The following is a 24524-nucleotide window of genomic DNA, read 5'->3' as shown; positions in this document are numbered from 1 at the left end:
CCGAGTTGGTTGCTCAGAAACACCCCAAAATAGCTCAAATCGTCGCTTCATTTGGTCAAATCATCCTCCGAGTATCCTTGTTGCCCTGGGGAGAATCATCTTTCATTAAAAGTGTGTGTGGGGAGCTAAAATCAGATCAGATTTAATGCTGGAAAAGCCCTCAGAGTCTATTCACTCCAGCCCTTTCATTTTAGAAAGGGTCTACCTGAGACCCAGAGAGGTCATGTCTGTTAGAGACAGAGCCAGAGCTGGAACCCAGGACTCCTGGCTCCCAGCCCAGAGTTCTGTTTAGCATACCTCGCTGTCTGGTAATAATCCTTTCCCAAACTCATATTTTCATTTAGACCCCGGCAAGGCCAGAAAACGACAACCACCAAAGTGGGGGAAACAACGGCCTCTCCACTCAATCCTTTCCCACTAGGGACCTTTTCTCTTGAACGACTTGATACCCCGGTAAATCCCTGGGCTTGGAATGTATATATTTAATTAGAGAGAACAAGCTTTTACTGTTTCCAATTGAACTGGCTTCCGAGCAGGAGAAAGGCTGGACTTCAATGGTGTTTAGTTTGTGTGGTGGCTCTGCCCATAGGTCGAGGGAAGCGCTGAGCCCGAAGCAGGGTGACGGAAGGGTGTGTCCCAGCAGGGTCCCTACCTGGTCAACGGGTGCAAATGGGGGCTTCGGGGCCCTTATGTCTTTGGGCCTTCTCTCGTCAGCACCATTGGATGGACTGGTGCCCAGCACGGAAGGGACTGATCCAATGACTAGCACCCCACCTCCCACCTGGAAATCCAGGCTTTCTGCCTCAGCCCGATTTGCCTGATTCATCGTAGTCCATGGCAGTGACACATGCAAACAGTACACGCATTTGGCAAGCAGCAAGCCCTGCTGAAGTAGAAGACTAATTCTAACCTGCACGGCAGTTTGGGCAAAGAAAACCTCCCACAGACCCGCAAGGAAACAATAGCTTACTTCCAAGGAGCTTGGGATGTGTGGCTCTTCCAGCATAGTCTAGCATGGAATTGTGGTGAAAAGCGAAGGCTCTGGGGCCGGCTAACTGTGTTCATCTCCAGCCGCGACACTTACTAATTGTGTAGCCCTGGGCAAGTTACTAAACCTCTCTAGGCCTCAGCTTCCTCATCTGTGAAACAGACCTAAGTCGTAGGGCTCTTTGGATGATCGCAAGAGTAAATAGATGTAAATCACTTAGCAGGATGCCCGGGAGGTAGGAAGCACCGCGATGGCGCTCATTATTCCCAACATCAGTGATCCTCAGCAGAATCTACAAATCGACCAAACAGAATCACAGGAAGAATCACAGGCGGTTGTTTGACGCCGCCGTTCTTTTGGCTTCTGGAGTTTGGGGCAAATGAAACTATTGAGGTAATTTCTCCCTCGACCAGGTATGTTAACATAACAGTGGTCCGTTCCTCTCTAAGCTGAAGGTGACATTTGTCTTGCATACACGATCTTGCAGACACACACACTTTCTCCTGTTGCTGCGGCAGAAATGAGTCCTGTGCTGAGTGCACGGAAAGCAAAGGGCCCTTGTAACGAAAGTAGCAAATTAGCGGTGATCTTGCCAGCAGTTTTAAAACAAATGGATTGAAAGAGATTTCAAGAACTACGTGCCTAAGTTGGAGCTGCACTCGAAGCATTTAGTAAACATGTCATTCCAGTACTGAAAACAGCATCTAATCAAAGCATGTTTATAATTAGACATCACATATAATATCTCTCAAAATTATGTTCCTCCAGGTGAGGCGCCTTTCCCTGGAACACTGAAATTGACTGTTAGGCCTTTGTTATTATTAAAAAGAACAGGTTGGGGGTACCAAGAGAGACTCCCATAGATGAAGGTGCTTCATTTTAATTAGAGAGAGAAAAAAAAAAACCCAATATGTATGGGTAGCCTGTACGGAGAACCTTGTGCCTGCCTCAAAAGGTATGACTCTATATTAATTTAAATCAGACAGACATTGGCACTGTGTTCTTTTATTTTTCATTAACATTTTGATTTAGAACAACAGATTGCTGCAGCGAGGGGACAAGAACGGCAGCCAGTGAGCCATCTGCCTAGCATCTCGCTGACGACTCCACTAGCGAAAGAAGCCAGTGACTCTGGAATGTATGCAAGAGGGACACACACCATTAGCTGAGTGACAGGATGAAAGATGGGAAACTTTGCCGGGTCAGAGGAGACAGAGATGGAGAGGGCAAAACGGAGCCCCCTCTGATTGGAACTTGGAAAGATCCAAGCAATTGCGGCAAGCCAATAGGATGGCGATCTGTGGTGGGTTTGCGCGAAGAGATTTTTTTATCACATGGGATGCATTTTTCCAGATCAGTGCAGATTGGCCCCTTGCAATGCGCGCACTCTTGAGCCGTTTGAGATGGAAATCTTTCCAAAATGGAAACCCCCCTCCCTGCCTTTTTAAACCCGGCAGAGCAGCAGCACACCGAGGCGGCGGGGGAGGGGTCTGCCCGGGGAGCAAACAAGAAGAGGGTGCATTGTATGTATAGAATTTAAGGGCCATAATAAACTGTCAAAAAGCCTGCCTTTTATGGCCACCGTGGACAGGCAATTCTAAACAATACCAGTGAAAAATATACTCCTCCCGGCTGGGAAGGACCTCTCTCTCCCCATCACAAGCTCCCCATGGGAAACCAGTGCAATTCAATCAACACAATTCAATTTTCTATTGGGGGGTTCTGGGTCTTTATCGGGAACTCCAGTCCCAGGGCTGGCTGTGTTGTCCGTGAGGCTATCTGGCCTCTCGGGCCTCTTTGTCCCCGTGCTAAATAGCCCTGGATTGTTGTACCTTCGTAGCTGCCGATTCTGCATGCTGTTCCCTTGTGGCAACTGCCACATTTCAGTCTGCCTGCTTCTAGAAGCACCCCATTTCTAATACGCTATCTTCAGTAACCTAGGGAGTATTGAACGTTGTCAGCCTCACAGTGAGAGAAGAGATAGAAAGCTATGAAAATAGAAGATTAAAAGCACAGTAATCTGTATTCTCTGCATAATAAGGCGTGGAGGTGTGGGATGCATTGTAGAAAGTTTTTCTTCAAAAACAGTTAAAATAAAAATAGCACTTGTACTGCTGAGAGGTGTGTGCTTCAAGTATCTGGAAAATTAGCTTCCGTGCAACCACTCATTCCGCTACAGTGCCAGCTACATGGAGCTGGCATGGTGAATGGAAAGAGCTCAGGATCAGGAGGCAGATTTGGGTCCTACCCCTGCCGCTTACTGGGAACAACACATGAAGGTCTCTGGGCCTCAGTTCTGTCAGCCATGAAATGGGTATAGTGATAATATCTGCCTTGCGTCCCTTACTGTTTAGTGGATACTACACCCGCCTTCATCGATGCGTGCTGGTGGACTGCCACCAGTCAGCGCAGGTCGCCGTCTCTGTCACCCTCCTTCCTACTGGACCCGGCCCCTTTCTGCGGGAAAGATCTCTCTTTACATCCTTCCTTGATCCATTAAACTCTGAAGGCATGTTTATGTTCATGCATGTGTCCCAATTAATTACTGGGGTCTTTCCTCCAAAGATCGAGGGCTTCTCAGAAAAGCCTACGGAAAGGAACTATCCTTAGGTAGCCCGTGTAAGATGAGCTATGGGGTCCCCAAGTCAGAGCTGACAGTCTGGTCAACTGGAATTGCATTAAGAGAAGCTGATTCTCCATGCTATCTGTTCCCATCTCCCCCCTAGCCCCCAAACACACACACACACACACACACACACACACACACACCCAGCAGAACACGGGGCTTGAGGAGTAAAGTAATGGTCCTTTAGTAACCTTTCTTGCAACTTCATCAACTTTGATGCTGTTCTATCTCTACTTCATCTTGTTATTTTATCTCCTATCTTGAAAGTGGGTTTGGGCTCAACCTGCCATCTTCCAGCTGCACACACTGAGCCTCTCTCTTTGGTCTCCCCCCAGGCCCCCAACCGCGGAGGACATGGGCCAGCTGTAGTGGCCTCTTTCTTGCCTCACAGTTCGACGTGACACCTCAAACAGGAGGGGGGCATATTGTTCAGCACTATGAGCGGATGAGCCATATCAAGGAGTCACCTTCTGGATCCCACCACTCTGTCTGCCTCCCTACAGGATCCCTACAGGCTGGGCTGGCTCCACAGGGCAATGAAAGTAGCATCCATCTAAGTTGGTATGATTTGGAGGGTAACCCAAATGCCACCAGAAATCACTCTCCTGTTGGCCTGTGTAGTTTCCAGAATGCCCCCACTAAATTGTGAATGTGCTGTTATAGGACCAAAACGGGGGCAGGGGTCGTGGGGGCTGACAAGCTGAATAATTTGCTACTGCTTAAAAGTTACGTCTTGATCATTAGCTCAAAATCAATCGATTTAGTGGTTTTGATTTTCAGCTCAACTATTTAGTGAACAGGAGAGACGTATGCCCATCGGTGGCAGCATTTAGTGTGTGCCGGGCATTATGCTGAGTATTCCACGTGAATTCTCCCAATCGATCCTCAGTCACTCTGGCAGGGAGGCACACTTGTGACCATCATTCCACAGAAAGACACCAAAACACAGAGTGTTTCGGTAACTTGGTGGAGGTCCCACAGCTGGAAGTGGCAGAATCCGTGTTATAACCCAGGTCAACTCAATCCTTAAGGCCCACACAACGCTGCCTCTAATCTTTGGAGCCCAAACTTGCCTACTGCACTGAACAAAACCAATCGCCTATATAGAACCAGTTCTACCTCCTTACATAGCAGCTGAGGGCTTGGGGAGTAGAGGAACTGACTGCGAAATATAATTCCAGAGCATGGGCTCTGCTGTGGAAGCTGGTCTTGAGCCATCTTGGTGGCGTCTGGGGCATCCTCTGAAAGCCCTGAGCTCCTGAGCAGGGGACAGCAAGGGAAGATGCATAGCACCCCCAAACTCCCTGAGGGAACTTTGTGATATCATTTGAATTAAACCAATTTGAAGCTAGAAAGGACCTTTGGGGTCACCTAGTTCTAATGCCTTGATTGCACATAGAGGAAAGGGGAGGCCTAGGGAGGGGCGGTCATATGGCTAGTTAGCAGCGGCTTCTATCTTCCATAACACATCGCCTTCCTTATACGCGTGGAAGAATTTAACTGAACAAACCAGAGATTTCAGCAACTCAGTTTGAGCCAACCAACCCTAAACATCCCCTCTTTTTTTCCCCCCAGCTTCACTGGAACATACAACCACAATCCTAAGACCATGTCTTCAGGACTCCTTCACTGAGGCTGTCAGAGGACCTAGTTGTCCTCACCGATTTTGAGCTCAGAGATTAAAAGATGTCCCCAGACAGCAAGAAGGGACTGAAACTTATCTGGCTGTATTTACATTCTCAGCTGCCACCAGCTCTGGGCTGAGGGACTTCCCAGTGCACGAAGGAGGCCTGCCTTTGACTTGCCCGAAACTGGTTCGTTCCTCTACAGCTTCCGGGGGGAGCCCCTTGTTCTACATTAACAGGGCTTGGTGAACAAGGTCATTTCACCTTTCCATCCACCTTGCTGATTTCAGACCATGGCCACTTACTGCAGACGCAAGAGGCCTGATTTTGGCTGGCCCCCGCGGCTTCATTTTGGGCCCAGCAACCAGTGAGAGAACTTTCTAACAGCTTTCTCTTCCTTTCCCTCAGCGCTTCCCAGCCAAGGCAGGGAGACCCTCGCTGCAGGAGCTGTGCCGAGGGCAGGGTGACGGTGAGTTGCCTCTGGCAACGGGGTCTCCTTCAGCTGAAGGGAGGGAGGGGGGCACTTTGCGATTGGGGTACGGGGTGATCCTTGATGGACCTCTGTCCGGGCCACAGTGGTGGCTGGGGAAGGTGGCCAGAGTTCTGAAGCTAAGAATAGTGAGACCTCTTTCGGGTTTATCATATTGACACATTTCACACTACATTTCTTAACGGGCTGCCTTGTTGGATAGCATTTTTAGTCACCTTTGGAGTCTGCTATTGAAAAACCCCTTTCTTGTTTCTTTTTAAAATAACCTTCTGTGGTGTGGAACTTGAAAAGGTTGTCAGATGGAAGTGTTTATGTGCTCTCATCTCAGCTAAAATAGCGTAAAGATGAAAGTAGCCAACACATATATTTACCGAGTACCTGGAGGGACACAATTCAGGGGGTGCAGTGCTGTATGCATGCCGGGGGGAAATGAATAGTTCTCTGGCTGTAATCAATTTCCTTCATTCAAACAATTGGCAATTGTATTTGCAAGCAACTGGCAATTTCATCTGCTTTACCAAGTTTTCCAAAAACACACAACTGAGGACTGACCGCGAAGATAAATATTAACAATCAAAGAAAGGCCATCTGCCGCGGCGGTCATTGCTGGGAACAACACAAGTCCCTCGGGAATCTGGCCAAGCCGAACGGCACACTCACCTCACCTGACTGAGACCCCCCTCCCCCATCACCTTCCTTCCCCTTTACTGTCCCTTACCTGGATGAGGTTGGCATTTAAAGATCTAGCAGAGCTATGCCAGATGTGGCTTGTCCTTGCGACAAAACTCCAGCTAATCATCTCCTACCTGCATGGATTCCCCAAATAACCACATTTTTTCCTGACCCCCTTTGAGACAAAGGTCAATAAAGAAAGAGCTGCGGCGATTGCTTTAGGACTCTGTTCAGGAAATCGGGAGACTGGGTTCTAGTCTCGTTTCTGCCACTGGCTCAGTGCCGTCAGGCTCTCTCTTCTCTGAAACTCTCTCTCACGTGTAACGTTAAGTCATTGGGCTAGATGATCTCTAGGGTCCCGAGTGTCTCTAACAGTCCCTATTCCAGTGGCGGGTCTCCTTTGGGAAACCCCTCCCCAGGCTCGGAGTGCTCCTCCTAGTCTCTCACCCCTTCTGCATCTCCAGTCCCACCACCACCAATCACACGTGACACGTGACCTGACATACTTAGCGGTCATACGTCATAGTTTTCAAAACACTTCCACATTCGTCCTCTCATTTGATGTTCTTAAAATCCCTGTAAGGTACACAGCTCGGGGATTATCAGCCCCATTTTGTTGATGAAGAAACTAAGACCTGGACGCGTGAACTGACTTCCGCAAGATCAGAGGGCTGGACAGACGCAGAGATAGAACAAGAACCCAGGCATTCTGACTCCAAGTCTGCTGCTTTATTCCTCTGACAGATAGAATGCTCCTAAGGGCAACTAACATTTGTTGAGTCCTTACCATCTACCAAGTGCTTTCTTCATATTTTATCACTTTCTTCCACCACTTATGGGGTGGGAGCTACTATTTCCCCCATTTATCAGACAGCAAAACTGAGGCTTGGAGGGATTAAGTTCCTCGCCCTTGGCTATGCAACCAGGAAGTGACAGGTCCAAGACTTGTGCCCAGACTCTGACTTCTGAGCATAAGCACCGTTGCTATACAGCCTGTCTTGAGCTATTTAACACGTACCTTAAAGAGGATGCAAGGTCAAGTTCTCACTCTTGGCTGTCCCACCTGATGGAGGAATAATGATGCCTCCAGAAAGGTCAAGGCAACTAATCAGTCAGCAAGTATTTATTAAGTATTTGCTGTGTGTTCAGACCTGGGCTAGGACGGAGATATTACAGGAGACCAAGATGCAATTGTAAAGCTCAGTGAATTGGGTATCCGGCTAAATGCATAAGACTGGGTAACGGTTATATAAATCACGGCATATATATGCCATAAAATGACACTGTATGACACAAAAATTTATAGACATCAAAAAAACAAATTGTTGGAGAACATTTAAGGAGTCTGGAAAAATGTAATACAAAGTAAAAAGGCAGGATACAAATCTCTATATATGGTAAAACCCAAGTTTGGGGTGATTTTTTTCCTTTTTACAAAAATTTTTAATATTTATTTGTTTTTTTTTTTAATTTTTTTTTTCAACGTTTTTTATTTATTTTTGGGACAGAGAGAGACAGAGCATGAACGGGGGAGGGGCAGAGAGAGAGGGAGACACAGAATCGGAAACAGGCTCCAGGCTCTGAGCCATCAGCCCAGAGCCCGACACGGGGCTCGAACTCACGGACCGCGAGATGGTGACCTGGCTGAAGTCGGACGCTTAACCGACTGCGCCACCCAGGCGCCCCAATATTTATTTGTTTTTGAGAGAAAGAGGGACAGAGCATGACTGGGGGAAGGGCAGAGAGAGAGGGAGACACAGAGCCCGAAGCAGGCTCCAGTCTCCGAGCTGTCAGCACAGAGCCCGACGCGGGGCTCAACCCCACCAACCACGAGATCGTGCCCTGAGCCGAAGTCGGACGCTCAACCAACTGAGCCACCCAGGCGCCCCAGAGTGGTTTTTTACTTTACTTGGGTGGTTTTTCTTATCAATATTCTTGAGGCTTTTTTTCTTTTCTACAGTGAGCATGAATTAATTTTCAATTTTAACTTCTATAATCATAAAAAATGTCCTTATGCTTTAAAAATCTAGTTGGGCTAATATGACTTGTTTACATAAAACAATTAGAGCAAAAAGACACCAGCAAAGGGTAATGTGATAAAACTTAATGGTGTTGGTTTAGTAGAACACTCTGCCAGTAAGGTTGCAAAACGTGGTGGCAAAGACCCCACACTGGGAATCTGGCAGTCTAGACCCCTAGCTGGCTTCCACCACTAGGGAGCTGCCATGCATCACCTTTGGCAAATCTCTTCTCCTTTCTTGACCTCACGTTCCTCATCCACAAAATGAGGTAGTTGGACTAGAACTACCTGATCTATCTCCAACAGTCCGTGATCTATAACGGGACTGCAAGACTTCATTTTGCTCATTCCTGACTATAAATCGGAGGGTGGTAAAATGACAGCTTAACATTGGAGGCACTAAATAGAAGATGCCCTTAAGCGTGCCCCCCGAAACTCATGCTTTCCTGCATTTCTGATTCGCTTGCGGTGGGTTTATCCTTCCTCTCTGCCACCTATTTGAAAAAGACAAGGCTGTCGTTATTTGCATACATAACACCATTGTGTGGCGGTGAAAGTTAAAAGAGAAAGCATTATGTTGGGAAGACAGACCAGAGAAGTGCCAGAGTTAGAAGACCTACACTATAATCTCAGCTTAGCCAGCCGCTGGCTGTGTGACCTTGGGAAAGTCACTTAGCGTCTCTGTTCCTCAGTTTCCTCATCTGACAGGGAAAAAAAGATCAGTGCTGCCTCGAGGCCACACAGCAGTTAGTTGGCTTGAAGAGGAAATGAGAAGGGGAGGTGATGCAGGCAGGGCAAGGGCACCCTGAGGTATAAAGGGAAAAAATTGCTTTTGGTCATCACCCAGGTTTGGGCCTGCTGGAGGCACCATGCTGGTAGATCAGCCTCAGATTACAAAGGAAGAGAGGATAGGAAGAGGACTGCGATGCCTTGTGGTCCTCAGCAGGATCCTTTCTAGTGAGTCGGTGCTTGTGGAATTAGCTAGTTAACCTTTGCTCTGGAGAGCATGGAGGCTGAAAGGCTGGAAAATCACATTAGCAAAATTTCTCTTTTAACCTTTTCCATATCTCCTTCCTTTGCTATTTTTGGTCTGACTTAGGCAAGCAACATCAAAAGAAGAAAATCCAGCCTCTCAAACTGATATGCTCTAAACTTCCATCCACACATCACCCTTAATTAAAAGAACTCAGAAAAATCGCAGCTGGGAGAGCTCAACTGGCACCACATTCTTCCTCGTCTAAGTGGAGATTCCAGGAGCCACTTTTCCACTCTCCCACTCTCAACACACTAAAATAGACTTTACATTTGACAAAAGGTTGTTCTTTCCTTCAAGCCAGCGAGTGCCAAGGTTATCATATTACTATCCATGCTGCTTTTCCCCAAGCATATCTAGTTCAGATAAAAAAAAAAAAAATCAGAACGGGTCATGTCCTTCCGGATGATTCGACGCAATGATCGCATGATGGCACCTAATGGCGTGTATGCGCTGGCTTTGGGGACATCGAGTCAACTCTTTCTCCTCTGCTTTGCCCCAAAGCAAATCCCTATGCCCGAGGCAGCACCGTGAGTAGTCAAAAGTGACCCTATCAGGCCTAGTTTCAGCTCCAGACCCACAGATGGTGCACACGAGTATGGAGGGCTTTAGGGACGGCCACAGATGGGAAGAATGTCTTCCACAGTTTGGTTTTGACTAATCCTATTCCTTTCCACTTACCAACCCCCGCAGTGCTCCATGTTAATAACAGCTACCATGTATTGAACACTTACTAGATGCCAGGCATCACATTAAATGTTTCACATGGATGATCTCAGTTAATCTTCCCAATAATTTTATAAGGCAGTTACTGTTACATTCATCTTCATTTCACAGATGAGGAAAGTGAGGTTCAGAAAGGGTAAGTAATTTTACCAAGGTCATATAACTAGTAAGAGACAGAGGTGAGATTCGAATGCAGGCATTCCAGTTTGGAGTCATTCTTTGTCCTCTGGTCGCTCCCAAACAAAGTGGGAGAAACAGCAACCCCTTGCTCCAGAGAGTTTTGTGAAACCCAAGGGCCGGCAGGGAGTGTAGGAAGAGTTTGGTAACTCTGGGTCTCTTTACCCAGGGGCAAGCTCAACTTTCCCGTTGTTGTTTTTTTATCGTCATGGTTTACAGATCTACAGGCAGTAGAGGGAAGAACTGGGGACAGTAAAAGCTGGGATTGACAGGAACCAGGAGGTCAAAGGGGTCAAAGGGCACCCTGAGGAACCCTTGCGCAAAGTGGACGCAAAGGGCTTTGAGTGATCTTTACTCAAAGGGCTGACTAGACTCAGAGATGTGCCAGAAGTGGGTCACCACTGAGCTGTCATCATCTGGATGGCAAGGGACTAAAAGGATTAGGCTAAAAGGATTAGCAAATGCTAAGTGTCACCAGGAAGTAGGAAGGACTATGGCAAGAGGAATATGATGCATGCGTGCCAGGATGCTGCCCGCTTTAGAAAAGAAAGGGCTGTATGGAGGGCCTCTCTCCTCAGTTCCTGGGGCTCTGGTCTCTAAGACCCTTGGAGAAATCTCACCCAACGATGGGCCAACATTGCCCGAGGATATGAAGGGGCTCCCTCCAAGAAGGCCCTGAGCAGTTCCTTGCTGCTTTTCCTTGAATCCCTCAGCGGGCAGCCCCGTGTCTAAGAGAAGCTTTAGGGCCTGGCTGAAGCGCCAGCCCCCTGGGAGAGTGGCCCACGTGTTTCCTTCTGAGAGACTCACGGATGCCTCCTGGGCCTTTGGAAAGTCAGGGGGACTACTTGTGTCCTATTCGCACAACGCGCCGTCACAAAAGAGCAGAAAGGATGACTCATCTTTGTGATTGGAAGTAGATGGACTTGGAGGCAAAGAATCCCATTCGTTTGGGAAAAAAGACTCCAGGTCTTCCCTTGGACCCTTAGTCTGTAGATTATGCAGAAAAATGCATCTCTGAGTTCTTTGACCACAGAGCATCTGAGTAGCTGTCGCTCCCCAGAGACGCACTGGACGGGCAAGTCCGGATGCATGGTGGAGGGATGCAGCGGGTCACGGTGGGGGGCTAGTGATCTGAAGGGGTGCTGTGATGGCTTTCGTGGCAGGAAAACAGAATTTTGGGTTCTGGGAAGAGCTTAGCACTATAGAAAGTCTCAGACTGGGGTGGCTGTTCAGGAAGGAAATCTGGTCCGTCAAGGGACACGAGGTCATAAGAGGTTTCTGTTTTCAGGACTAAAAGCTCAAAGGATTTTAAACTCATGATTATGTTGATAATAATAATATCCAGTATATGCCAGGCACTATTTGAAGTACTTTATGTGGACTTACAAAGTGTCTCATTTTGACACTCTCCACAACCCTATGAGGTGAAGACTATTACTACCCCCATTTTATAACTGGGAAATCTGAGGCACAGCGGAGTTAAGTGAACTTGCCCCAAGGTCTCACAGCTAGTAAGTGGAAGAGGTGAGATGGTAAGCAAGGAGAGGCCACCACTGGCTAGGAACACTGGTTTTGGTTCTATTGGTTTGGGTTCAAGGATTTAATAGTTTTATGGTAGTCCTGTAAAGCCAGAAAATAGATCAATATAAAGAGAAATTTCTAGATGTAGACAAAGAATTTGAGGGGCTTCATTCTGGATGATCTTTCCTAGGTGAGAAATGTCAATGAGACTGTGACTAGAAGACTGTGACTAATTTCTAGAAATTAGACAAGACTGAATGATAGGATGTCAAAAATGGAAGCCTCCTTAGAGATCATCCAGAAGAATCTCCCCATTTTACCAATGATAAAAACCACAACCCGAGAGCTACACTGCTAATCCCCCTACAGCATACACTCCTTTCCAAGGGCCATAAGAAATATGGTATCTCAAATGTTAGGTTTTCTGTAATTTACTCTATAAGACTTCAACATCAATTGTGTGGTGTAGATGTGGGCTATTTAGTCTGAATCTACACCCTTAAGGGGGTCAGTTACTCTTACCGGAAAATACACAGTGCAGGTGTGGTTATCTAGCATTTGAAAATTCCAGTCAAGAAGTAGTTCTACAAGCACTTCGGGTATCTTTGTCTCTAATGAACACCAGAGGCTTTTAGAATTAGCTTTAAATTTCTCATTGGTGACCTCAGTGGTGTTCAATATATGTTGATCGGCTAGAAATATGGCAGAGGTGTTCCCAAACCAGCAGAAAGAAGACATAAGAATCTAACAAGCTCTATAGTGTTCTTCCTTACAAATGGTACCCTGGACTTAATTCATAAGTAGTCCTGGGGGCAGCCGCTAATGAGGATTCTTGGGTACCTGCAACCCACCACTAGAATATTGTCTGTCTGCCCCAGGTGAACCTCCGTGCAAGGTGCTGTCGGAGCACCTAACAGGAGAGGCAGCTGGACTTGACTGAGCCTACGGAAGAGGCTGTCCAATTATTTTTATGCCTGCCTGCTATTATTTTAATGAGAAACAGAATTTTGTCTGAGGCTCACTTTTAAATCTGATAGTGAGGTTATGGGGAGAAGACCTATAGCGCTCCCTCTAACTACTGCAAGCTACTGATATCCGACAAAACATACCTAATGATTTGAGTGACCTGATTGGCTTAGGTCAATTTACGGCTCCACGCAACGAACTATACGTCTCTAGTTTGGACCCAGGTCTAAAGTTAGCAAGCCTCTGTCTTGGGGTGTATGGGAAGCTCCTACGCTGGGTGATTGTTGGCAGAGCCCCACTTGACCCGGTGACCTCCCGTTTGTGGACCTGGGATTTGCATTGGCAGAATCTAAGCCGTTTCCCCTATAGCACCTCCTGACCGGCGGAGTGCCTTTCTGACCGGCGGGGCACTTGGCAATGACCCTGTGCGAGCTTTCTGCTCTTGCTGCAGGCCTCAGCATTGCCCGGAGGAAGGTTACTCAAGGTTGGTCAACCGTGAAAGGCCACTGGATATACAGTATATGCACATAGGACCGTAAGTATGTGCACAGAAGAGAGAAAGTTCTGGCATATTGAGGTATCTTGACGTCACGCTAAGAGGAGATGGTCAACTAGGTTTTTTGTGAGAAAGAGATTTTCTGGATTTCTCAGTACCTTTTTTAAAAAAATTTTAATGTCTTGTTTATTTTTGAGAGAGAGAGAGAGAGAGAGAGAGAGCATGAGCGAGTGGGGGAGGGGCAGAGAGAGAGAGAGGGAGACACAGAACGAAGCAGACTCCGGGCTCTGAGCCATCAGCACAGAGCCCGCTGTGGGGCTTGAACTCACGCACTGAGATCATGACCTGAGCTAATTTGGACGCTTAACTGAGCCACCCAGGTGCTCCTGGTTTTCTCAGTACTTTTAACTAGGAGTTAATAGAACTTCCCTCAACGAGTAACTTTGGAGCTAGAGGAAGGGGGATAGTGTAGCGCAGGGGGCAGAGACTCACCTTCGCCCAGTTTTGCTGGTCCCCAGTTTTTTAAAAAATTGGACAGGAGTGTCTTCAGGTAGGGACATGGACTGTCCAGATTGCCACAGGCCCCACCATGCCACACCTGGCCCAATTTACACATTTGTGCCATCCACCTGGCCCCTGTAATCCTCTGAGGTTCCCACCCCAGCTGAAATGGAGTCCAGGCTCCAGAGGCAGAAATACCTCGGCTAGAATCCTGGCTTCACTAATTAGCTACCTGTGTCACCTGAAGCCAGTTGCTTATGTAGACTGTGAACCACCTGATTCCTCTTCGCTAAAATGAAGGTGAGAGTATCTCCTTTCTAGCAATGTCGTGATGATTCCATGAGGTCAGGCAGGTAGAAGGCTTAATGCCATGTGGTCTACATGGTATGGGTTCCGTGAATGATAGTTATTATTATTAGTGTAATGATAGCCCTGGTTTTAGATTTGTTGATAGCAAGGATAGCACAATGAATAACATATAAACCGCGGTACATCTGCTTGTGAACACACGGGCTGGCATCTGCCATGACATCTAGCTTATGGCACGGCTAAGGACCAGTCGTGAGCTAACAAGCAAAGAAGAGAAGCAGCACTGTCAAAAAGAAAACCATTGCAAAGAGCAGTTTTGCTTTGTTTACCTCAGAGACCGTGACTTGAGGCTAGTTGGAGTCCTTTCAAGTTTGGATTTCCAACCCAAGAGCCTCTCGCTAACGCTTGCGTGGGCCAACAGCCCCTCACTTACTCACAGAAGTAACGTATGTGAACGTGCCTGAACCTAAGAGCCTGGTGCTTAGTGGGTCCTCAACAAATGTGCTATCTGAATCCATAGGTCTCTGTTTATGCTACGAGGGCCAATGAAACTAGTGATTCCCAAACTGAGTGTCCTTTAGAATCACCCATAGAGCTTGTGTTTTGTTTTGTTTCGTTTTGTTTTTTTAAAAAAGGCCTATCCTCATATTTTCTAATTTAAAACATCTGGAATGTGACCTAGCAAACCGTATGTTTAAAAAGCATCTCTGGTGATTCTGATGCAAGTGGTCCAACTCAAGAAATACTGTTTTCAGCTAGCCAACAAGTAGCTTTGGAAATCGTGAAATAGAAGAATATTTGAGAATCTGTAACAGGTTCTGGCTGACTGTGGATGTTGGCAGCCTTTCTACCTTACATGTATAAAGGTGTTCACCCACTCAGAGACCCACACCCACGTGGGCACAATTACTCCTCTGCAAGCTGGGTTCGGATCCCTTCCTGTCTCATTCATTGCTGGTAGCCTGATCCCTTTCTGGGCAGCTGCAAGAATGAGGCCCCCGTTGCAATGAGTAATTGGCAAGGTAGATCAGCCAATCATGGATAATTGAAAGGGAACTATTTTTGATTGCAGCATTTTTAAAAGGGTTTTTAAAATCCTCACCATCCCTCATCACAAACTGGTTTTACTTCCGAAAATATCCCACAGTAATTGTGGGGAATCTAGAGGCTGAGATCATCTGTTGCAGCAAACAACCATTCGTGAAAGAGACGACAGACCCACCACTATCAAAAGGGTGCGACTTGAAGGGTCAAAGGCAACTAAAAAATCTTAGGGAGTAAGCTACCAGAATTTATCCATGGAGAAAGTCAAATGTTGCAAAATAGGTGAAGTGTATTTGAGGGACTCTTCCTCATCTTCAAGACTATCTCAGTGCCCCCTGAATGCCCACCATCCATTTGATGCCCCACTTTCTTGGGAAGGAGTCTTGTTTTGGTCCACTTACCTGTCTCGGAAAACCTCCTCTAAGGATTCTTCCAGGTAATAATAGGTGGTAACCTGATCAAAGAATTCTGGTTGAAATACTAATGGCTGATAAGGATTTAAGTCATTCACTTTCAGTTAGCATGCTTGCACAGGCCTAAGTGCGGTGACGCAAATGAATGAGTTTGTGGAATTTCAGACTAATGGCAGACTGCTGAAGGGGGGCAATATTTGGGGTAAAATTTGGCAGTCTTCAAATGACACTGAGTAAGCTTCCTGTGACTTCCCTGGAACAGCCCTCAGCTTAGATATGTTGGAAAGTGACATCACTTCCCTTTCCTGCCCTCTACCTCGCCATGTGGTCTTGGCACCAGCCTCAAAAATGAAGTCGAGTTTTCAAGTTGTTAGGGAACCGGGCAGAATTCGGGTTGTGGTGTACTTCTGGATTCTCACCCTGTTGAAGGGAAGTCAGACAGCTGAAGAGCAGACCCAGAGAAGCAAAGTGGAAAGGCAGTTGTAACTCCATGCCAACCTTAACTCTCTCGGGCAGGTTGCTTCTTAAAAGGGACACTTTGGGGTGTGGCAAGGAGCCAAGACTCTGTCATCCTGGCTCATGAGCTGCCTCCTCTCTCAGCCTGCCTTCCAGTGTCTTCCAAATCCCCACAAAAAGCAACTCTATGTAGACGCTCTCATCAGACATCTAATCCTGCCGCCTATAGACATGGCTGAAACGGACACAGCGTTGTTGGGAGTATGATAGGGACATCCCGGAGCCAGAATGGGCCAGCTGCGTCCCTTACAGAACCTTCTTTGGAAGGCAAAGAGGAACAGATCTGAGTAAGAGCTTGTCTGCCAGACCCTTTTTTCTTGGGTAATCACAGTCTCCCTGCTCTGGTCTCTTCTTACTCAAAGTGGTTTGAGTCCTGGCAGCATTGGCATTCCCTCAGAGTCTGCTAGAAATGCGAATTCTTGGACCCTACCGGGGACCTACTACTGAGTCAGGAGCTTCATTTTAACAAGATTCCCAGGTGACTGGTGCATACACGGAAGGTTGAGAAGTGCTGTTCTAGACCGAACCGTGTGTCACAGGGTTAAGGGGTCATTACCCGCTGTGTTTCCTCTCCACCTCCCTCCAGAGCTACCACTTCGCGTCTGTGAGGGGGATGCTGCTGTGTAATCATGGCATTCCACGTGCCATCCCAGGGAAAGGCAACTTGCAGGATGAGACTTTTCGGCCTCCTCACCACCTCTCTCCCCTCCTCGGACCTCCGTTTCATGCGGGCACATCTCCTGGCAGTGCCCACGCAGGCACCTTTGGATTCTACAGCAGCCTCCTTTTTTTTTCTTTTGGTAGTACATATAAAAAGTTTACCCTTTTTCAGACCATTTAATTGAGGTATGGTTGACATGAAAAAGGCTGTATATATTTACTTCTTTAATAAAACGAATCCTTACGAACCGTGGCTGCTCCCCAAGGCCAAGTTCAACATGCTGAAGCTGCACCTGCCCCGTGCCATGGGTGTACTTACACCGAACCTACTATGTGCAAGTCTGCACATAGGTCTTCCATGACCAGGGCCAGCTGATCTTTGCTTTGGGTAGAGTGAACAGCCACCCCGTGCATCATGTCCAGAAACACGCCCATGTGAGTATCTTTCGTTCCTCGAAACTGAGGCATTATGGTTCCCATAGTCTCTGGTTTTGCAGCAAATATTCCCCTGTTAGGTATACTAACCCCTTATCAGCCACTTTCAGCTAGATTCCTGTATTAGATAAAATGCTGTCACCCCTAGAGTACAGGCCCTCAACAGGATGGATCAAGAACAGAGATATTCTGACAGAGAAGGAGCATTGGGTCTGGAAAAGTCCGGAGCGGAGAACAGTCGCTAGGTAAGTTTACTGGGGATGGGATGCCAGAATCAGGGCCCACCCGGGGACTGGCAAAATGGTGTGGGCTAGGCACACAGAGCAGGATGGGGAAATTATGGCAAGAGAAGAAAAGGCAGAAGTGTGAAACAGGACAAATTCGGTCTTGTGTTCACCTTTTGCTAAGTACTAACCCCTTTTCGGAGGGTGGGGGTTGCTGCCCTAGCTCAAGGCTCATCCCACACACAGGCTGAGGCTATTTGTAGCTCTACGTCTGGAGCCCAGACACTTCCCGAGCAGGGGGTTCCTTTTGCGTCTGCACAACTCCTACGCTCTTGCTGAAGAACACCCAGCGCCCCCACCTAGGGTTTTAACTGCACCCTCCTGCGGACATTTTGTCTAATCAGATCCAAAGTATCAAAGCCAGAGGAAGAAACTCAACACGGGATTTACTGTAACGGACCAGGTAAAAGTAGGTAGATATATTCCCGACCCTCAGAGAAGACAGAAAGTTGTGTGAAAGGCCCTTCAGATAGCTCTGTAGTCTCAGGCTAAGAAGTTCAAAGTTAAATCATCTGGACAAGCATGTTTACGCTCTCCCCCAAAGTTACGAATTCTATCTTCTAAAATTCTGGCCCTCTCTGAAAATCCATGCTGTCTTTTAATCCTTTAACCCACCATATAAGAATGACAAATCTCTTATCCACAAAAGAAGACTGATAACAACGCTTGGGTGGCTTCATTTATTTTCCAGTCCGTTAAAATAAAAGCAGCCAATCACCTCTGCCTACCCATAATAATGACATCTTGAAACAAATACATCAGGAGCCAAAAACAGAGAATAAAAATCCCAACCAGCCCCCCACTATTCTCATTCAATCTTGGGGAGCTGGGGATGGAGATGCAGGTTTAAAGAAACCTCAGCTAGAGGCCGAAGTGGGGGATGTGGAAAACCAGTTTTCATTTTAAGGAAAAAAGTTCAATTTGCTGAGAGGAAGAAAAACCGTGGCTCCTTTGGCTGTGAGCGCAGAGAGAGAACAATAGTTTTCTTTGTTCTTTCCTCTTAAACGCTTCCTGTCCGTCCCTCGCCCCCACTTAGTAGATCAACAGGAAGCTGCCTTCTAGGGGAGGTGGTACACTTTGCTGGAAACTCACCTTTACAGCCTGCTGATTGCCATCTATTTTTATGGCCCAAATGAACAGCATCACCTTCCTCCCTCCTCTCCACATAAAAAATAGATTAAAAAAAAACCCACAATAAACCTTGTGAGAAGGTGACTTAAGTCTTTGACTGGCACCACGGAGGCGACCTCTCCGTGCTTCAGTGGGCTAAGCCAGCTGGCCAGAGGGGCGGAGAGGTGAGCTAAGCCAGTGAGCTTACTGAAGACTGGCCAGCAGACAGAGGACAGGGACAGCAGCAAAGAGGGGGAACTAGGGGTGGGAGGTAGAGCTGGAGCGGTCGACATTGGTTAGTATAATGAAGATCTGTTTGAGGACTGGAGCAGGTCTTCGCCCTGGTTCCAGAGAATACGTGAAAAAGACCAACACGAAAACAAAACAGACCCCACCAAAGAGCAGAGAATCAGATAGGGGACACGTTGCCTTCCCAAACGGGCCTAAACAGTTAAATGGATCCTGGCAATTAGAATAATTAGATAATTAGATTGTGACTCTGTGGGCAAAGAGACGGAAACCTGTCTCAGCTAAGTACACTTGGTAGCGAAACGCGCTCAGTTATGAAAGGAGCATGCTCTCAGCAGGTATATTTCACAGGGCTTGGGGAGAAAAAATTAATGGAATAAAAATTTGCAGCTGATGAGTTAGATTTAGGCAGCCAAAGGGATTTTGCCTGGGGCTCCATTAGAGCCTGCGCTCCCAAGTCCCACTATCACTATTGCGCCTCCATCAACAGATTTTTATTTAAGCCAATGCGTTTAGAGCACAATTCCGTGGTGAATAACCTTTAAGGTTACATTTGCCTTTTCCTTGCTTCTTGCAAACAGTGCGTAATCCACGAGCACATTTGTTGGCTGTAAAGGTGTACAACAGCAATTTTTGCAATGACAGTGCGGAGAGGGAATATGAGATCTGTGTGCTAATGAGCTGACACTGCAGAGGCTGGGGCGATGTCGTGTGGAGCACACCACAAGTGCACAGCAGCAAGACACAGGAGGGGACTTCAAGGGAATCGGGGGCGGTTCTGAGGAACCGGGGCAGCAAAGCTACGCAAATGAGACGTGGCCCTCCCTTGGTATTACCACATCCCCCAAAGCCCTAGAACGATCAAATTTGGTTTTTAAAGAACAGACATGTAACTCACAATGTGTGTGCACATCTCTTTTCATATATACTGATTGGGTGTGAGGGTGCCCCTGTTTGTGCGTTTGAATGCACGTATCCTCAAATCATGATTTTCACACCATCCCTCTTTCTGGGGTCATCTAGCTAAACTGAAAAATAAGACTGCAAACTCGATGAATTCCTATGAAATGGGAACATGTTCTCCAAAACAGAGGAGGCTTTTGTATACACTTCAATTCACCTCTGAACTGAGACCCCAAATGAACCACCCTTCAAAGCCAAAGAGGCTTTTACTGGCCTCTTAAGACATAGAGCGAAGTTGGAGTCTGTCTTAAGTAAACCTCTTGGGGGTGGTGCAAAAAAAAAATTGGTTACTGGTGAAGAATAGTCTTTAACTGATGCCTGGGATTCATTGCAAGGAAGCCTCCTGGAAACATTGGGGAAGGGGATGCAGAGGGAGAGAGGAGAGGAGGGACACATCCAGAAAACATTACCCTTTGTTTATTCTCTCAGTGTTTGTTTAGCTGCATACCTCTGCCCTGGAAAGTGTGTGCCTGACCAACGATTGGGGATGAAGGGACTATCATGGGAAGAAATCAATTCTAGTGCTAGGATAGGCTGAAACTAGGAATTCTGAATGGGGACAGGGACAAGTTCCTTTAATTTTTGCCATCCTGTTCCATAGTGAACCAGATAGGAGAGGTGACTGACCAGATTTGGACTCATCAGGGATTTACTTGAATTCTTCCTAGGTCTCCAGGAAGGGGCAGGATAAAAAAGCTAGGGGTTTCTCCTCCGTACAATAGTGCGGTCAGTTGGAAGACTGGAACCTGGGGTCCCTGCCAGGCCCCGATACTCAACTAGTATTGTTTTGCCAGTATGTCTATTTCCATGAGAAAAAGAACAATTAAGGCCACAGGCCAGGGCGGGGGTGGGGGGGGGTGGGGGGGATGAGATACACCTCCAGGGATTCCAAGGCCCCTTGAAATGCTTGTTTTCAGCATTCAGAGACTATTGGCCTGTGGTTGGACTAGTCCTCTTTCTCATACTAAGCTTCTAGGCAGCAGCTGCCCGGAGACAGCTTTGAGATCTGGCCCCCATTCAATGATTGTGACATTCAGAGAGGAACTGTTTCAGGGACCAGAGAAGATGGTAGCTTTCCTCCTCTGTCTTCTGAGCTGTAAAGTCTGAGAGTGCAACAGGCAGCTGGGTACACATCACTGGTTTCTGGATATTTCTCCTGTGTGTGTGTCTTTGTGTGCATATATGTGTATTTGGCATAACTAAGAGCAAGGTCACTGTTTTGTTTTGTCTTTCTTGTTGTCCAGTGAGCCACACCCACTATCCCACATAACCTAGCCTTGTAAGCTTATAAACGGAAGTGCTGTGGATTTGGGGGCTACGGGGGTCACTCTGTTTCTTTTCCTACCCCATGGTTGTTCCTTTATTGCCTGGGAGGTTAAGATATCAATGCACCTCGACACTGATATGAATATGAATGACTTAGTGCCTAGATTGTTCTCAAACCGAGCTGTTCACAGGGCAAGGATCACTTCATTATTGCTCCCTGGTAGGGTTCCATGGCCTTTGGCAGGTGGGTGTCAATCTGATTGGACCATAGAAAAACAGGACCAAAAACCTTGGAAATCAATCATTCCTAAGAAGTCAATTGGCACTCTTATCCCAGTCCTCATCAGTGGAAAGACACTAAAGTGAGTTGAAGTAAATATTATTCATTATTAATAGTAAATCCTGCTAGTTTTATGTATTTGGCTTTAAATCTGTTCTAATTGATACTTAGGAAGCTGCATTTGAGATTCAGCCTCTTGACAAGATCACAGTGCTGCAGGATTAAGAGTCAGATGTGTGTTGTAAGTGCTGTAGCGACAGGCTGGGATTACTGAAATAAGATGCAAAGTATAGACAGACATTTTGTAACTTTCACACTTAGCTGGAATTAATAAGTTCCTATTTTTGTCAATGTCGGAAAGCCAATGAATGTCAAATACAGAGTATCTCAGAACATGTTCATATAAGGATCTGTACCTTCAGCTAAAATTTTCTTAAAGCTGATAAGTGTCACATTTCTTCAAAGTACCTCACCCCATCCCCTTGACCTAAGTCTTCAAACCCAAGGAACCTGTGCCCTTGGTGACCCTTACAACAGTTTTTGGAAGCGACACATCCTTTGAGACACAAGAATTTGAAGGAAGTTATATACAAAGTTTCACCCAACCAACCAAATACCATTTCTCTCTTAAAATAAAATTCAAAAATTCCAAATGCCAAACTATGCCAGCCATAAAAGCAAAACATATTTATGCCATCATCAGCCTCACTGTTGTGAAAACTTTGTAAAATCAGCTTAGATGAAGAACCATCAGTCTTTCCCATAAAACATTCCATTCAAGAAAAAAAACTGTGTCCAACAGGCTATTGGTCATTTGGGATCCCATGGTTTTGCCTCTCAAAATGTCCCCTTTCCAGAGGGACAATCACAGAGCACAGCTAGATATTTCAGAAACAGCTTTGGGGCTGATGAAATTCCTCCCTTTTCATATTCAGGTTTTCAGCTGTATGCCCCCTCCACCTTTTGCTCTAAGAACTGTGTGGGCCTTAAGAATCAGGGGGTGAACAACACTAGAGGAGACAGAAGTAGCTTTCCAAATAGTAAGCTGAGCACTGTCTTCTCCCTTCCCCTCCGTTTGCCAGGCGTTCATCACTTGTAATGAGTTTGTTGTCTTATCAGTTCCTATCAGAGCTCTCACAGTAAGAGAGGTGATATTATAGGACAGAAAGAGGCCAGGGAACCCAGCCTGATCTGTGCCTCAAGGTCACTTGTTTGCAGAATTTCTCATATTTGGCTCCTAAATATTAGGCGATTGTCAAATTCAGCTCGTTCCTACAGCCAGGCTCTAGCTTTATCAGTCAAGTAATGTACATCCTGAATTAACTCAATCAAGAGGTTTCTTTTTATTTTTATCCCATCTGAAGAAATCTCCCTGAACAGCCATGCTATTTTTTCTTTCTTTATTTTTCCAGCCTAAAGAGGGGAGGGGGAGGGTGTGGGGGAGGGAACGCCAGTTTGGGGGGGGGGATAAAACTTTCGCATCTGACAGTATTCACAACAGAGTTTTGTGCCCTACCTCAAGTCCCTCAGCAGGATCCTATGGAGTTGATTTAGGTCGCATGAAACCTGGATTGACTAGGGCCCGTACAACGTCTACTGAGGCAATCACCACCACCCCCAGCACACACGCAGACCCCAAGTCCCACAAGCAAAATACAAATGCGGTCCCCAAGGTCCCAAAGGGAGGAAAAGCAGATCTACTTACAAGCATTAGTCACAGAAAAACTATTGGAAGAATCCAAGTGATCTACGTGGTAATTCAAATGGAAGGGCTTCTCCGTGGTGTTCTGGTTGGTGTTGTATAACTGCACGGCAAAGCGGAAAGCGCTGTGCTCCTGCACCGTGTTTCTCATGAAAAGTCCACCTATAAGCAAAAGGAACCGAGATTTGGCTTGTGCCCCCCCCCAGGACCGGTTAGAAATTGGGGAGCGCTACAGACAGGCGATATCTCTCAATGGTACCGGGCTGTGCGGTGATTATTGATTTTCAACCTGTGTGTCTTTCTAGACTCTTGTGAACTCAAATTTTGGCCAAGAGAAACCTGGTTTTCCTCCTGACTTGAAGAGGAAAAGAAGAGGCTGGGAGAAGGGGAAAAGGGGACAGACGGGAGAAGGGGCTGCTTTGGAGTCGGACGACGGAACCAACATCGGGACTTGGTTTTTTCTCAGGCAGTAGCTTCCTCTCCACTTCTCTCCCCCCCCCCCCCCCGCCCCACCTCCTACCCCGACGCCCATCTCCACAAGCTGGTTCATCTTTTTCTGGTGCAACGGGAAGGATTGGGCAGAAAAGCAATTCCATTCCCCGTGCTGCCCCGTCCTGTTCCCCATAGCCATTCCCCCCCTCCCCCAGGACAATACAGGGGTCTGGTTCAGTAATGGCAACAATTCTAACTTCCGGACTTGTAAATCCAAGACAGAAGCCGAGAGAACTCTCTCCCAGCGCCCAGGAGCCGGGCTCCAGCCAGACACAGCGGCAATTCATGAATTCGTGGTCTGCGTGACTTCGCCGCCCGCTCCTCGCCTCAGCCCCCGCCTCCTACCCCATCCGCCACCGGCCCCGGCGGCCGCCCGGGGTCCGGGCGCTCCAGGGTGGGCTTCCAGCTCCCCCAGCGCCGGTCGGTCTCGGGGAGGCGGACAGGCGGGACGGGGCGCCCTGGCGCGGCCAGACAGGCGGCATCACCCTGGGACAACTTCCAGCCGCGGCACGCACGCCATGGCAAAGTCCAGAGCAGCCAGCCGAAAAGCCGCGACTCTTGGCCCCTTTGCAGCCTCCCGGCCTCCTGCGTGCCTCCCCTGCTCCGCTCGGCTCGCAAAACGCGGCAGCCCACCGCTCCCACCCCCAGCCCCAGGAGACCCCTCTCCCGTCCCCGCCACTCCCCACACCCGCCGGCTCTCCGGGGGCTCAGGTGCCCTCCGATCCTGTCCGGTCCCCGGCCCCGGTCCCCTCCCCGGGCCGTGCAGGACCGGGACCCGCGGCCGCGGCAGCCCCGCCAGGGCAGGGGTCTCGGGTGCAGGGGAGCCCGGCCCGGCCGGCGGCTTGCTCTCGCTTACCGATGCTGATGGTGTTGGGGAATCCTCCGTGAGAATGACCCAAAAGCCCCAGGACTAAAAGGAAGACCGCCCGGAGCACGTTTTGCCCCATTTTCTTCTGCCTG

The 24524-nt window shown here is 47.6% G+C and overlaps 1 protein-coding gene across 1 annotated transcript in view; it reads right to left on the bottom strand.

The window, feature by feature from the left end:
• LOC125931384 (glutamate receptor 3-like) overlaps positions 1 to 24524 on the bottom strand; it is a 111072-nt gene that overhangs the window by 71230 nt on the left and 15318 nt on the right. Inside the window, exons 2-3 of the mRNA XM_049643286.1 lie at positions 24421 to 24521; positions 23076 to 23234 (exon numbers count right to left, since the gene is read on the bottom strand). Coding sequence (XP_049499243.1) covers positions 23076 to 23234; positions 24421 to 24521 — 260 coding nt within the window. The remainder of the gene's footprint in view (positions 1 to 23075; positions 23235 to 24420; positions 24522 to 24524) is intronic.

The sequence above is a fragment of the Panthera uncia genome, chromosome X (assembly GCF_023721935.1).
Source record: "Panthera uncia isolate 11264 chromosome X, Puncia_PCG_1.0, whole genome shotgun sequence".
Classification (NCBI taxonomy): domain Eukaryota; kingdom Metazoa; phylum Chordata; class Mammalia; order Carnivora; family Felidae; genus Panthera; species Panthera uncia.
The sequence above is the reverse complement of the archived record's forward strand: the minus strand, read 5'-3'. Positions and strand labels throughout refer to the sequence as shown.